Here is a 14,235-nt window from a genome sequence, read left to right on the forward strand (position 1 = left end):
GTGGGAATAATCCCACATACCAGTCGCCAAACGAAAGAGCGAACTTTCGGTTGGACATTAACTTTCCAAATTTTCTTCCATAACGCCTTCATGTCTGCCTGCCCCGTAGAGGAAGAAGCTTGGAGTGTAGGTGAGGACACCGATTTTTTGTTAACCGAAATTGAAAATTACCGAAAAAGTTAGTTTGGTTTTGGTAAATACTGAATCTACCGATTATCTAAATATTAGCTTAATTTATACACTATGGTTTTCAATACACATACATCTACATTACGAAATAAACATAAAATTTTTCATAATAGTATGAACATTACTACATTAGTACATGTATTTTAAGTAACCTAGTCAAAAATGGTTAAATAACCTAGTTTTATTGAAAATGACTCAAACTTGATGTCATATATACAAAAGAAAGCTATAATTAGGAGATGAGTACAAAGTTTACTACTATAAAATTGAAGAACCTAGTTTTGTTCATTATAATTTTAATTACAAATAATTAGTTGTTTTAAAGTTGGTAATACCGAAAACCGAAATACCAAATTTGATTGTTATGATTAAAAACCGAAAATTTTGGTTGGTAATTGGTAGTTCAATTTTGAAACCGAAAGCTTTGGTTTTGAAGTTGGTAATACTTATAACCGATTCGAACCGACCGAGTGACAGCCCTAGTAATTTCAGAAGAGTCGGAACTATCTTTAGCCGCATCCTCTGATGCTGCATTGTTGTGTATATCTTCAGCTTCTTCAAATTCTTTACTATTGTGTATGGTTTTTCCGTCTCTCTAAAAGACTCCTACCCTAGTTATAGAATCGTTTTGACGTTTTTGAATTAATAAAAATTAGTTATAGATATTTAAAAAATAGTAAAAAGAAGAATGTGCGTGTTTGGGTTGAGTTTTAGAAGCATTTGAGAGTGATTTTATAAAGCATTATTGCCGGCTCACCTGAATTCATAGCAGCCCATGCGCTACGAGAAGCAAATTTGGTGACTCATTTACTTGCTACCCATGCCTTAAGAAATAGTGAGAGCCAAAGCTAGTTTGTATGTTGTAGCTCCTAAAATTGTAAGGGATGCAATTTTGAACGGTTGTGATCATTATTTGATTCAATAAAATTAATTTTCAAGTTGGAGGTATGTTTCTTAGTATTTAGATAAAAGAGTAAAACCCACCACTAGGGTCAAAACTTTCTTGCACCGGACAAAATGATACCCAACTTTCAAAAGTGATCAAAATGATACCTAAATTTTTAAAAACAAATCAACTTGATACCCAATTTTCAAAAGTGATCAAAATGATACCTAAAGTTTTAAAAACAAATTAATTTGATACATCAGTTTAATTTTTTGTTAAAATTGATCACGTGTGGTGCAGTATTTTGTGGGGTTATAATAATATTTTACACAAAAAACTATTTTTCAATTATTTTTTATTTCACTTTGTTAATTCTCTTCTTGATAAGAGCATATTTATGCGATGTTAATAGCATTAATCTTCATACTTTCTTTGTTAGTTTAGTGTATTTTCTAGTTATTTACTTTGTTTATTTGTTTTATAGGTATCTTGGAGTAAAGAAGAAGAAAAGAAGTAAAAGAGGGATTGAAAAGCAAAATTGGGAAATCTGCCTGTGCAGATCAGTTAACTTCGACAGAGCACTGAGACCAGCTCAGAACGATCCAGAGGATGATCTTTATATTTATGGAAAGCTCCAGATGTCTAGTTTCCAGATCTTTTTACGGCTCATCAATATCATTTTTCTAGAAGAAGTTATGACCAATTTAGTACAAGAGGTCAGGCTGCGCGTGAATCTGAGGTTGAATGGGAATTTATGTTTTGAAGCCCAAATCACACCAAAAAGCCTGAGGATGAGTTTGTCTGTTTGTGCATCATATTCTGACTTAATGGGCGATGTGAATGGTTGGAATAAGTCATCAAGTTCAAGAGCCAATAGAAAAACTCCACCTAAGCACGTGAACCCTAATTCTTTTAGGTTTTGGATTTCCTACACAACAAGAAAGATGAAGGCAACCTCTAAGGATATAAAAGGAGATCAATCTTGCAGCAAGGCTCTCTCTCTCCCTCTCCCCTTCTTTAGTTAATTTTGTTTATTCTATGTTTTGCTAGTTTTTATTAGTTAGGGGGTTGCTTGAAGCCCCTAGACATGAACTACAAGATTATTTGACTTTTGATTTTATTTTCTTTCAATTCAAGATGAGACTTTTGTTTACTACTTTTTCATTGATGAATGCTTTCCTGTATGCTTTGAGTGCACGCTTAGTATACATGTTAGGATTCTACCGCTTTGATTGTTTGATGCCTGTGTCAATAGTTGGACTCCTCAAACCTTCTAGAGAAGCAATTGTTAGTTTTCACTATCAAGTAAACAAAGTCCTAGGTTTAGCAAGGCGCTAAGTTTATTGCGATGCCTAGTGATGTCTCAAACTCTTTTAGACCTTAATGATCTCTGCATGTTTAATCTAATAAGCATACCTTTAGGTTGCATTGCTTGGGAATTGTCTAGGTGTAGAGCACTTCCTGCCTAGCGTACGAAGTAAGAAAGGGTAATAGGTTATGTTCAAGCGTACCGAACCAACCTGAGCATCTTCATCTAGATTAATTAAAGTAGAATTAAATAAATTATCTTGTGTGTGATTGTCAGGGGTGGATGCATCTTCCCTAACTATCTTCATCATATTGTTTTCAAACCATCTTAAAACCAGTTTTTGTTATTTTCAGCTTCTGTACTCTATATTTTCGTATTTGTTTAGAATAGTAAATCAGTTCCAAAAATCACCAAATTTTGTATGCTAGACACCCTGTGTGTCTAGTATATCTCTGTAAATTTTCGTAATTGTCTGAGTAGTTTAGATTAGGTTTTTAATTAGGTTTTCGACTGCTGTTCGCTAGGAACAGTGGTCACTTTTGTGACATTGTTTTGAGTAGTTATAACCTTAGTCCTATGCGGGAAAGACCCTTGTTTACTCTTGCTACAATTGACAATCTTAAGTGTGAATAAGGAAAATCAATAGCTTATAAATTTAGCTATCACTTCTTCTTCTTCTATCTCTACACCTCTCTCTCAATGGGTTTCTTTGCTTCTTTAGAAGTTGGGAAACATCCGAACTTTATTTGTTTGTAGAATTGAAATTGAATGGAAGATTTTTTTAATTCTATAGAGGAAGAAGATTGTGTTATAGATGATTGATGGGCCTCTGACCACAAATCACTTCAATTTTTGAGCTTGATTTTGCATTTGATTTAACAAAGAAGTTAAAAAAATAAATAAACTGAGGTATCAAATTGATTTATTTTTAAAATTTTAGGTATCATTTTGATCACTTTTGAAAGTTGGGTATCAAGTTGATTTGTTTTTAAAAATTTAGTTATCATTTTGATCACTTTTGAAAGTTGGGTATCATTTTGTTCGATGCAAGAAAGTTTTGACCCTAGTGGTGGGTTTTACACTAAATAAAAATATGCTTCATTGGAAGTTTAAGTGTTTAACAACTTCTTAATGAAAGTTTAAGGGGTCGTGACCACTTACCCAATTTTAACCAAAAAATTGCCCACTTGCTCCACTAAGAGTTTTTTGACCCCATTTACCCAATCTAACTTCTACTGACATAATTACCCTCCTTTTAATCTCTCTCTCTCTCTCTCCCCCCCCCCTCACCGATCTCTCTCTCTCTCTCTCTCACTGAACTCCGTCACGCTCGACGAATCCGGCGACCCAGACCGCAACGACTTCTCTCTCTCTCTCTCTCTCACTGATGCTCAACCCAGGCCTCCGGCGACCTAGGCTTCTGACGAATCAGATCGTCGAACTTCCAGTGCCACTGGAGCATCTCCACTGGTTGTACATGTCCAGGTCCATCGGGTTGTCAGAGACCCGAACCATCGGGACAAACTGCTCCTCCTCGCCGGGCACGTCTGGTGCTATCGTCGTTCTCCTCCTTGCCGTGGACGACGTCGATCCGCTTCAGAGCTTTCTCCAATGACCAGTCGAAAGAGGTCGTCAAGCTTCTGGAGAAGCAGTCGACGTGCACCGCCGATGAGCTCCACCATCAACCTCGTCCCAAATCCAATCGATTCTGGAGCTTCAAGGTCCGGCCATTTGCACCTGCAATTTCACAGTTCCGGCCGGCCGATCAGACAGCAAATAGTGCGCCGGTGCCTCCGTCCCTTGTCCTTCAGATCCGGTGCCCAGAGCAATTTCTGGGTGCCAGAAGCATTTTTTTTTTTTTGTACACTGTGAACCCAGTAGAATGAGGAAGGAATGAGGAAGGAATTGCAATGTAACTGTGGGGTTTGTTTGATGGTCTACTGGGGGCAGTAGACACATTATTGGCCCCCAGTAGACTTCGATATGAGGGACAGGGATCACTATAGTGTGGTGTTTTGATAAGTTATATGTTGTTTTCTGTGTATTAAAGTCAAATTATCTGTGAATCCTACAAAAAGGTGCATTTTGGTGGTCTATTGGGAGGTAGTAGAAACATTAGACTTTGTATTGGGGGGCAATAATATGATTACTGGGGGCAGTAATATGATTATAAATTAATCAATTGTTCCTGTAGTGTATTCATTTTGGTTTTGGGAGTTCATACAATTCACTGGACGTCAATAATATGATTTTTGGGAGGCAATAATATGATTACTGGGGGGCAGTAATATGATTACTGGGGGGCAATAATAGTCGGATTCTGGAATCCGGTCACCGGTCGTCGGAATCCGGTCACCGTTCGCCGGAGTCCGGTCACCGTTCGCCGGAATCCGGTCACCGTTCGCCGGAGTACGGTCACCGGTCGCCGGAGACCGCGCCGGCCACTAGTCACCGTAGCACAGCAAGGTGGAAGGTGACTTCTCTCTCTAAGTGAGAAAGCAGGAGAGGGCAAAAAAGTCTTAAAAAAAAAGAAAAAAGAATTAATTGGGTAAAGGGGAAATAATCCCTTAGAGTGTTTTGGGTAAATGGGGTTAAAAAACAGTTGGTGGAGCAAGTGGGCAATTTTTAGCCTAAAATCGGGTAAATGATCATTTTCCCAAAGTTTAATTAATGAGTTAAGTATAAAAACAGTTTTTAAGGGACTGTGAGGGACAAATACATCTTAACCACATGTATTAAATAAAAAAACAGAAATTATAACAATTTAAAACTATGCATTTATTTTTAGCAGTCAGATTCATTTGTCTCTCATAGTCTCTTAAAAATTGTTTGTTAGGTGAGCATGTTTTTTTATTAGTTTATTATATTTATTCTGTTATAAAGTATTGACTTACTTTGTAGAGAGTAAGAAATATATAAAGAGAGATGAGGGGAAAATGGAGAAGTAAGTTATTCAGTCTCAGAGACCTCCCTTATATAGAGGTAGAGTTTACATGATAAGTGTTCAGACTATTGAGATATTACATGTAGGTCCCTAACTAATAATGTGGACAGCCACATAAGAATTAATATTTACAACACTCACCCTTGGATGTCCACAAATTGATGATAGTGTTAGATGCGCTTACTATTGCCTCGTTAAAAACCTTGCCAGGTAACAAAAACTCAATAGGATAAAAATAACACTGGTCGAAGGACAAAAAGAGCACAACACACATATGTACCTAGGTAGCATGTTTCTTGATGCTCCCCCTGATTGAAATCTCCCCCTGATCTTTGCATGCATCGCTTGATAGCTTCGAGAGTGGTCTCAATTCAATCCCTTCCACTAACTTCTGGAAAGTGCACTTAGGTAGAGATTTGGTGAATAAATCAGCCAAGTTTTCATATGATTGAATTTGCTTCACTGCAATTTCTTGATTCTTTTGAAGCTCATGGGTGTGGAAGAACTTTGGTGCGATATGCTTAGTCTTGTCACCTTTGATGAATCCTTCTTTAATCTGAGCAATACAAGCAGCATTGTCTTCATACATGACTGTTGGATTGTCAATTACTGAAGGTAAATCACAAGTACTTTGAATATGGCGAATCATGGATCTTAACCAAAAACATTCTCGGCCAGCTTCATATAATGCAATTATTTTTGAATGCTTAGAGGAAATTGCCACGAGTGTTTGCTTAGATGATTGCCATGAAATTGCCGTGTCTCCACAAGTAAAAACATATCCTGTTTGAGAGTGACCTCTATGCAGATCAGAGAGATATCCTACATCAGCATATCCAACAATCGTGGGATTATCAAAAGATTTATTTGTATAAAATAAACTCATATCTGTTGTACCACGAAGGTAGTGTAAAATGTCTTTTATGCCTTTCCAATTGCTTGATGTTGGAGCAGAGCTATATCTTGCCAACACATTAACTGCAAATGCAATGTCTGGTCTTGTACATTGTGCCAAATAAAGTAGGGCACCAATAGCACTAAGATATGGTACTTCTGGACCAAGGATAATTTCGTCATCTTGTCTTGGACGAAATGGATCTTTCATAATGTCAAGACTCCGAACAACCATTGGGGTACTCAGTGGGTGAGACTTTTCCATACCAAATCTCTTCAGAATTTTTCGATATAAGCAAATTGATGGACAAGAATCCCACTATCCAAATGCTCAATCTGCAGCCCAAGGCAATACCTTGTTTTTCCAAGGTCTTTCATTTCAAATTCTTTCTTTAAATATTCAGTAGTTTTTCCAAGTTATGAAGAACTTCCAATCAGATTCATGTCATCGACATAAACTGCGACTATTGCAAAACCAGAATTTGATTTCTTAATGAACACGCAAGGACATAGAGGATCATTGACACATCCTTCCTTAAGTAGATACTCACTGAGGCGGTTGTACCAAATTCGTCCAGATTGCTTCAATCCATATAAGGATCGTCTCAGTTTGATTGAGTACATATTGCGTGGTTTTATAGTTGCAACAGGCAACCTAAGTCCTTCTGGGACTTTCATGTAGATATCAATATCTAACTCACAGTATAGGTATGCAGTAACCACATCCATAAGTCGCATATCAAGTTTTTCCGAAACTACTAAACTTATTAGATAGCGGAATGTGATAGCATCCATTACAGGAAAATATGTTTCCTCATAATCTATCCTAGGCCTTTGTGAAAAACCTTGCGCAACAAGTCGCGCCTTATATCTTGCAATCTCATTTTTCTCATTACGCTTTCTTACAAATACCTATTTATATCCAACCGGTTTGACATTGGGTGGTGTTTGGACAACAGGTCCAAAAACACTGCGTTTTTCCAGAGAATTTAATTCAGTTTGGATTGCATCTTTCCATTTGAGTCAATCATGTCTCTGTCTACATTCATTAACAGAGTGAGGTTCAGTGTCATCGCCTTTTATTATTTTAGTAGCTACTGCGAATGAGAATATATTGTCTATGATCATATCTCTACGACCCCACAACTCATTGGTGTACACATAGTTTACGGAAATTTCCTTATTTTCAGGTACCTAAGCCTCTTCATGGGCTAGTGTCTCACCGATGTCATTTTCCTCTCCTATATTCATAGAATCATGAATTGTGGATCGGACATTAATGTCTTGCCCGATATTCTCTTCAGGGGCGATTTCATTTGGATTCAGATGTGCCTTTGATTTCCTCTTTCTGGGAACTGAATCTTTTGAAATTACAGGTCTGCCACGCTTCAGGCGTGCAACAGATGGCTCGTTGGCCGCCACATTACACTACTAGAAATCTGTTCATTTACATCACGTCATTTAAATCGGTTAGACTTGCACATGATGTAAAAAAGTAAGTTAACATCGTTTTAGAAAAATACCGATTTAAATGTATAACATTAACATCGGTTCTTAAAATGACCGGTGTTAAAAGTTTTGTTTGAAAATTTGCGGCAACCTCATTTTCGTGGACGCGCTAAGTGTTTTAATGAAATCAAGGACGCGGGGAGGAAAACTTAAAATTTTCACACTTAGAAAAAAAAAAGCACCCGGCCCGACCCCAAAACCAAAACTCAAACCCTAAGAGGCTAAGCTCAGTCTCGACCTCCATTTTGAACCCATACTCGAGCTCCTCCCAAAACTCGACTCAGTCGAACTCGCGGCCACTGTTAACCTTCATCCAGTCCTTCATCTTACGCGCCTCCCACTACGACAACGTCCGCTGCTGCTCTTCATCAACTCTCGCTGTTGCCCTCCCCCTGCCAAACCAATAATGTCGACGCCGATCAAGCATTGTGCTCCGAGGAGGAGGAGGACATCATCCAGGCTTTTCTAAACGGCGACGTTCCGTCTTAGTCTCTCGATTTAAAGGTCGGCAACTGCAAGAAATCGGCAGCGATTCGGCGCTAGTGGCTTCAAAGAACGACCGGGAGGCCACTGGGTAATACAGGGCCACTGTCGAAGGTGCAGATCTGGACTCTTTAAGGAGACGAAGTAATCTTTGTAAGTATGATTGTTTTAGTATCAAGTTGTCCAACTTTTATCAAGTTCTTCAGATACAAAGCAGCCAACTTTTATGAATTTGGTACCAAATTGACCGACTGGTAATACAGGGCCGCAACTCGAGTTTGAAGAAAAGCCCAACTGATTCCTGTATCGAAACATCGTTGCTCCCTGGAGGATTTCTCTCTCAACTCGACCACTTCAGGTACTGCTCAGATTAAATTTAAATGGTACTGAATCGATGTGGGTTTTTATATTGGAATTTTGAGCAAGTAGTTGATGTTAGCTGGTTTAGAGTTTAGATAGATTTCTGGGTTTTTGTTGTGATATTTCGGCAAATCCGATGTTACCTTGGGGTAAATGAGGTGTCGTTTCTCTTTGTTTGCAGATTCTTTGGTGTGTTTTCTGAATTGTGTTATGTTTGCCTCTGCATATATGTGGGACCTTTAGGAAGACTTAATGTGTGTCTGGTCGTATTGAGTGACTATCCACCTAAACAATACAAGTGTTAACTACTCTTTCCTCTGATTCATTTGTATATGACCATTATTAGAGACTAGGAATGTTACTTTCGATATTGGATTAAGCCTCTTTCTCTTATCAAATCAAACGATGTTTAATTGTTGTTGATGTCGAATCCGAATATGTGTTGTATATAAGGACAGTGGTTAGGAGATTAAGAAGTTGAATGGATTTTCAGTTAAAAGTTATTAGTTTTCAATCTCAAAGTAAGGAACTAAAGCTGTTTAGTACCTGCATTGTTTCCATAGCATCTTTTGTCTCTAAGTGTGAAGAAGGAATGTGGGAGTAATTTTAAAGTGAGGGACTAAAAGATGAGTTATGGAGTTATAGTTTAAATGTTGTTATTGCTCTTAACAGCTCAACCCTACCTTTGCAGCTTTTGATTTCTTCATCTGTTGTTGTTGTTGTGGAGTTAATTTTTTTCTTTTTCTCTTTCCTTCTTAGTACTTTGCATTTCTTTTAGGTTCGTCACTCACATGGTTTGCATTCCTCTTATCCTATTGCTGTGTTCTGTGGATATTTTTATCTAACTCACCCGTTTCAAATTACGCGTGCATTAGGCAACTTGGATGAACCCTTTGTCAAGCCTGCATAAATGAGAAGCAACCATTGCACGTGTTGATGGTCAGTGTTCATTCAATGTTGATTCTTGGTGCCTTATAAACAGAATAATGTTGCTGTATTTGTTTTGTGTGCACATGCCTTTACTCTTTCTCTACTATTTTTTTAATCCATAACCCAATACATGTCTCATTTATTAGGTTGAACCAAATGTATCAAACAAATCTCGTTTTACTTGAGCTGGTCTCAACTCTTTGTTTTTGTTTTAAAACTTACAACTACATAATGATTCTGAAATCTATGTATTTTGGATCATATTAGCTCTATATATTGGGTTCTTGTTCAGTTTAGACATAGTCGGTTGTGGAACTTATATCTATCCTATAATGAATAAATATGTTGAGTAGTATATAGAGGTGCACTATGACTTAAAAGAATGAACTGAACTATCATTGGACTGTTTTTTTTTTTTTCATAATCTTATGTCGTTGTAGTAAAGTCCTATTCAATTTTATATTGCAATAATCTGATCTTGGTTATCTTAATAAATTGTAAGATACCAAGTTGGTTGGAAGGAGCAGCAGGTTAAGAGCGGGTCTTCAAGGCGAAACTAGTGTTGAGTAGTGAAATCCAACTGTTCAGGTTAGTAACCCAACTCTTCTGCTTTGGTTTGTTTATCAACTGTATGAAGTGTTTAGCTAATTTTTAGTTGATGATTGGTGTATGAAGTTTTTGAAGTGATGATTATGAGTCTTTTATTTGTGCATGAACTGTATGGCAAGTTGAAAATCAGTCTTGAATATGTATATGAAGTGTTGAACGATTGTAATTCATCTTTGGTTTGCTGTCCAGTTTTGATTGGTTAAATTAATTTACTTTTTCATGATGTTTCAGCAATGGATAAATCTTGGATTAATGAAGATAGGGATACTTTGAAGTACCAATTAGGTGTGGAAAATTTTTTTATTTTTGCTGAAGAAAATGCTAGTAACCGTAAAAGAATTCCTTGCCCTTGTTCAAGATGTGTAAATTTCAAAAAAAAGTCTAGTAAAGTGATTAGGGGCCATTTGTATGATTACGGCTTTTGTTTGAGCTACACAAGCTGGATATGGCATGGAGAACCCTCTTTGTCCTCCTGTGCTAGTGCGCCTGGTGGTTTTGGGGCAGACCAAAACCATCAAGTTGGGTCTGAAACTGTTGATATGTGTCAAGCAGCCTTTAATGAGGGTGATTATGATGAGGAGTCATTTGAGTTTAATAAGTTTGTTGAGGATGCAAAGAGACCTTTATTTGAAAATAGTGAACGCACTAAGTTAGATTCATTGGTGCAACTTCATAACTTGAAAGCTAGGTTCGGTATGAGTGATACTTGCTTTTCTGAGTTACTTTCCACTGTTGGGTCATTGCTTCCTAAAGATAATGTACTCCCTCAAAGTCTATATGAGGCAAAGAAGACTCTCAGTAATTTAGGGCTGCAATATGAGAAAATTCATGCATGTCCTAATGACTGCATATTGTATAGGAAAGAGTTTGCCGTTGAGATCACTTGTCCTAAGTGTGGTTTGTCTCGTTGGAAGCTAAAGAAGGATAAAACTGTTAAAGTGGGGCAACCAGCGAAGGTGTTGTGGTATTTTCCCATAATTCCTAGATTCAAACGCTTGTTCAAATCTGCCGACACTGCTGAAATGCTTAATTGGCATGAGGACAAGCGAATTAAGGATGGACACATGCGCCATCCAGCGGATTCTCCCGCATGGAAGTTGGTAGATTATAAATGGCCTGACTTTGCTGCAGAGTCAAGAAATCTTCGGTTGGCTTTGTCAGCTGATGGTATTAATCCACATAGTTCTCTAAGTAGTAGGTATAGTTGTTGGCCCGTAATATTGGTGACCTACAATCTTCCTCCGTGGTTATGTATGAAAAGGAAGTTTATGATGTTATCTCTATTAATATCTGGTCTGAAACAACCGGGAAATGACATTGATATCTACTTAGAGCCTTTGATTGATGATTTGCAAAGTTTGTGGCAAGGAGTTCATGATGTCTATGACGCACACAGAAGAGAATATTTCTCACTCAGAGCTGTTTTATTGTGAACCATCAATGACTTCCCCGCATATGGAAACTTATCGGGATGCACCACTAAAGGATACAAAGCATGTCCAATTTGTGGTGACAAAACTTCAGCCACACATTTGCCCCACAGTAGGAAAATGTCTTATAGCTGCCATCGCAAGTACTTGCCACGTCATCATCCTTACCGGAGGCAGAAAAAAGCTTTTAATAATGAGCAAGAATTTGAAGTTGCACCTGCACCGTTATCCGGAGAGGATGTGTTAAAGAGGGTAGAAGATATTAACTATGAGTACGGAAAGGGAAAAAAGAAGAAGAACTCAGATTCTGCCTGTACTCCTTGGAAGAAAAAATCCATTTTTTTAACTTGGAGTATTGGAAATCTCTTCATGTTCGCCATGCTCTCGATGTAATGCATATTGAGAAGAATGTTTGTGAGAGTGTGATAGGTACACTACTAAATATGCCTTCTAAAACAAAAGATAGTGTGGCTGCCCGCTTAGATATGGTTGACATGGGTGTTAGACTTGATTTGGGTCCGGATATTGGGGAGAAAAAAACATATTTACCTGCTGCCCCTTACACTTTGTCGAGGGCAGAAAAGATAAAAATGTGTACTTCTTTCTTGTTTATGAAAGTTCCTTATGGTCATTCATCAAAGATAAAAAATTTGGTATCCATGGATGATTTGAAGTTGTATGGATTGAAATCCCATGATTGTCATACATTAATGCAGCAATTGCTTCCGGTGGCTATTCGTTCGGTGCTTCCCAAGCATGTTCGGATATCTATAATGAGGTTGTGCTTCTTCTTTAATGCTTTGTGCACCAAAGTGGTTGATGTGTCGAAGTTGGATAAGTTGCAATCTGATTTGGTTTTGACCTTGTGTGAGCTAGAGAAGATATTTCCTCCCTCCTTTTTCGACATAATGGTTCATCTCACTGTGCATCTAGTTAGAGAAGTGCGATTATGTGGGCCTGTTTTCTATAGATGGATGTACCCTTTTGAACGGTTCATGAAAGTTTTGAAGGGGTATGTTCGCAACCGTTTTCATCCGGAAGGTTGTATAGCCGAGAGTTATGTTGGAGAAGAATCTGTGGAGTTTTGCTCCGAGTTTGTTCACCATTGTGATCCAATTGGAGTTCCTAAGGATTCAAGTAAGTTGTGTGGACCACTTTCTATTGCAAAACTAAAGTCCATAGATGAGAAAGAGAGAGACCAGGCACATCTTCATGTCCTATCCAATAATGCTGAGGTGGATCCGTATAAGAAGTAAGTACTATCAACTTTTATTTTTATCGTAAATCTAAATTAAGCTAGGCTCAAACATTTTCACATCCGTTTTTATTATTTTTTATGTGGATAGGGCACATAGAAAGATTGTGGAGCAGTTGTACGGGGGGAAAAATAAGAGTAAACAATGGCTATTAAGTGAGCACAATCGTACTTTTGCAGATTGGTTTCAATCCAAGGTCAGTACCTATTGTGTTCAATGCTAAGTTATATAAGAATCAAATATAGTTAAATACTCAAGTAACTTCATATGGCTGTTTTATAATCAGGTTTTAGCTGAAATGAAGGAAAATCGTAATAAGGTTTCAGAAACAATTAGGTGGCTAGCTGAAAACCGAGTTTCAGAGTGTTTACTTATGAAGGTTATATTTATAATGGAGTTAAGCACTTCACAAAGCTGCGAGATGAGGCAAGAGCCGTCCAAAATAGTGGGGTTTCCTTATTGGCAAAGACGATGCAGGTGTCTGGCGCTAAGGATAAAAATCCGGTGGAGAGTGATATGACTTTTTATGGGGTTATCGAAGAGATATGGGAGCTTGACTATCATGCTTTCAAAGCCCCATTGTTTCTGTGTAAATGGGCAGCGAATGAAAAAGGAATCAAACAAGATGAGTTTGGTTTTACACTTGTTGATCTTAATCATGAAGGCCATAAAAAAGACAAGTTTGCTTCTGCTGGTCAAGTGAAGCAAGTATTTTTTGTGGAAGATCCACTTGATTCCCGTTGGTCCGTTGTACTAACCACCCCAAATAGAGACTATCGGGATTGTCTCTATGATGATGATCTAGGGGACACCACCTTGGAACATCAACCATTTTGTGCTGAAATACCCGCTTGTAATGAAGACGAGAATGAGGCTGATGCCACTTATCTAAGAGAGAATGTTGAGGGGTTTTGGGTCAACCAGTTCACTACTCCAAGAGAGCATTAGTAGATTTTGTTTGTGTTGTAATATAAGTGGCTTATATTATTGTGTGATGTATTTTAGTTGAACACTATGCTATTGCTTATATGCATCAATTCTGTTATGTATCCGGTTCCTTATTTTAATTATCTTTTAATTCGACTCTATTGAATCTATTTTCTTTTAATTGCCTCCATGTTTTGTTTAGAACTATAATCTGATTGCTTCTCTGCTGTTTGCATTATGTAACACTTTGTTGGTGCATTGTGATCAGATAGCTTGAAGAAATGGGTTCAAAGAAGACGGGAAAATCAAAAGAACGCAAAGATTCAACAAAAAAAGTGGAGAAGGTTGCTAGTCCAAATGACATTGATGACGTGGTTGATGATAAGGATGACCAAGTATCAGCTGAAACTATGACGACCACTGAATCAGCGAAAGGAAAAACCAGAGGGAAGCGAACTGTGGCTGCAATGTACAAGGTAGTGGTGAAGAAAGCAGTTGGGAAGAAATTT

At 37.8% G+C, this 14,235-nt stretch overlaps 2 protein-coding genes across 2 annotated transcripts; both read left to right on the forward strand.

Annotated features, from left to right (window-relative positions):
* The first annotated feature begins 10,346 nt into the window (after nucleotides 1-10,346).
* On the forward strand, nucleotides 10,347-11,546 carry LOC112178199. Its single transcript, XM_024316388.1, has one exon. It carries the CDS (start codon nucleotides 10,347-10,349, stop codon nucleotides 11,544-11,546), a length of 1,200 nt encoding a protein of 399 aa, XP_024172156.1.
* A 117-nt stretch (nucleotides 11,547-11,663) lies between these two features.
* Nucleotides 11,664-13,747, forward strand: LOC112178200. Its single transcript, XM_024316389.1, has 5 exons — nucleotides 11,664-11,856; nucleotides 11,973-12,795; nucleotides 12,890-12,995; nucleotides 13,086-13,118; nucleotides 13,202-13,747. Exons 1-5 carry the CDS (start codon nucleotides 11,664-11,666, stop codon nucleotides 13,745-13,747), a joined length of 1,701 nt encoding a protein of 566 aa, XP_024172157.1.
* The last annotated feature ends 488 nt before the right edge of the window (nucleotides 13,748-14,235 follow it).

This window comes from Rosa chinensis, chromosome 7, assembly GCF_002994745.2.
Source record: "Rosa chinensis cultivar Old Blush chromosome 7, RchiOBHm-V2, whole genome shotgun sequence".
Classification (NCBI taxonomy): domain Eukaryota; kingdom Viridiplantae; phylum Streptophyta; class Magnoliopsida; order Rosales; family Rosaceae; genus Rosa; species Rosa chinensis.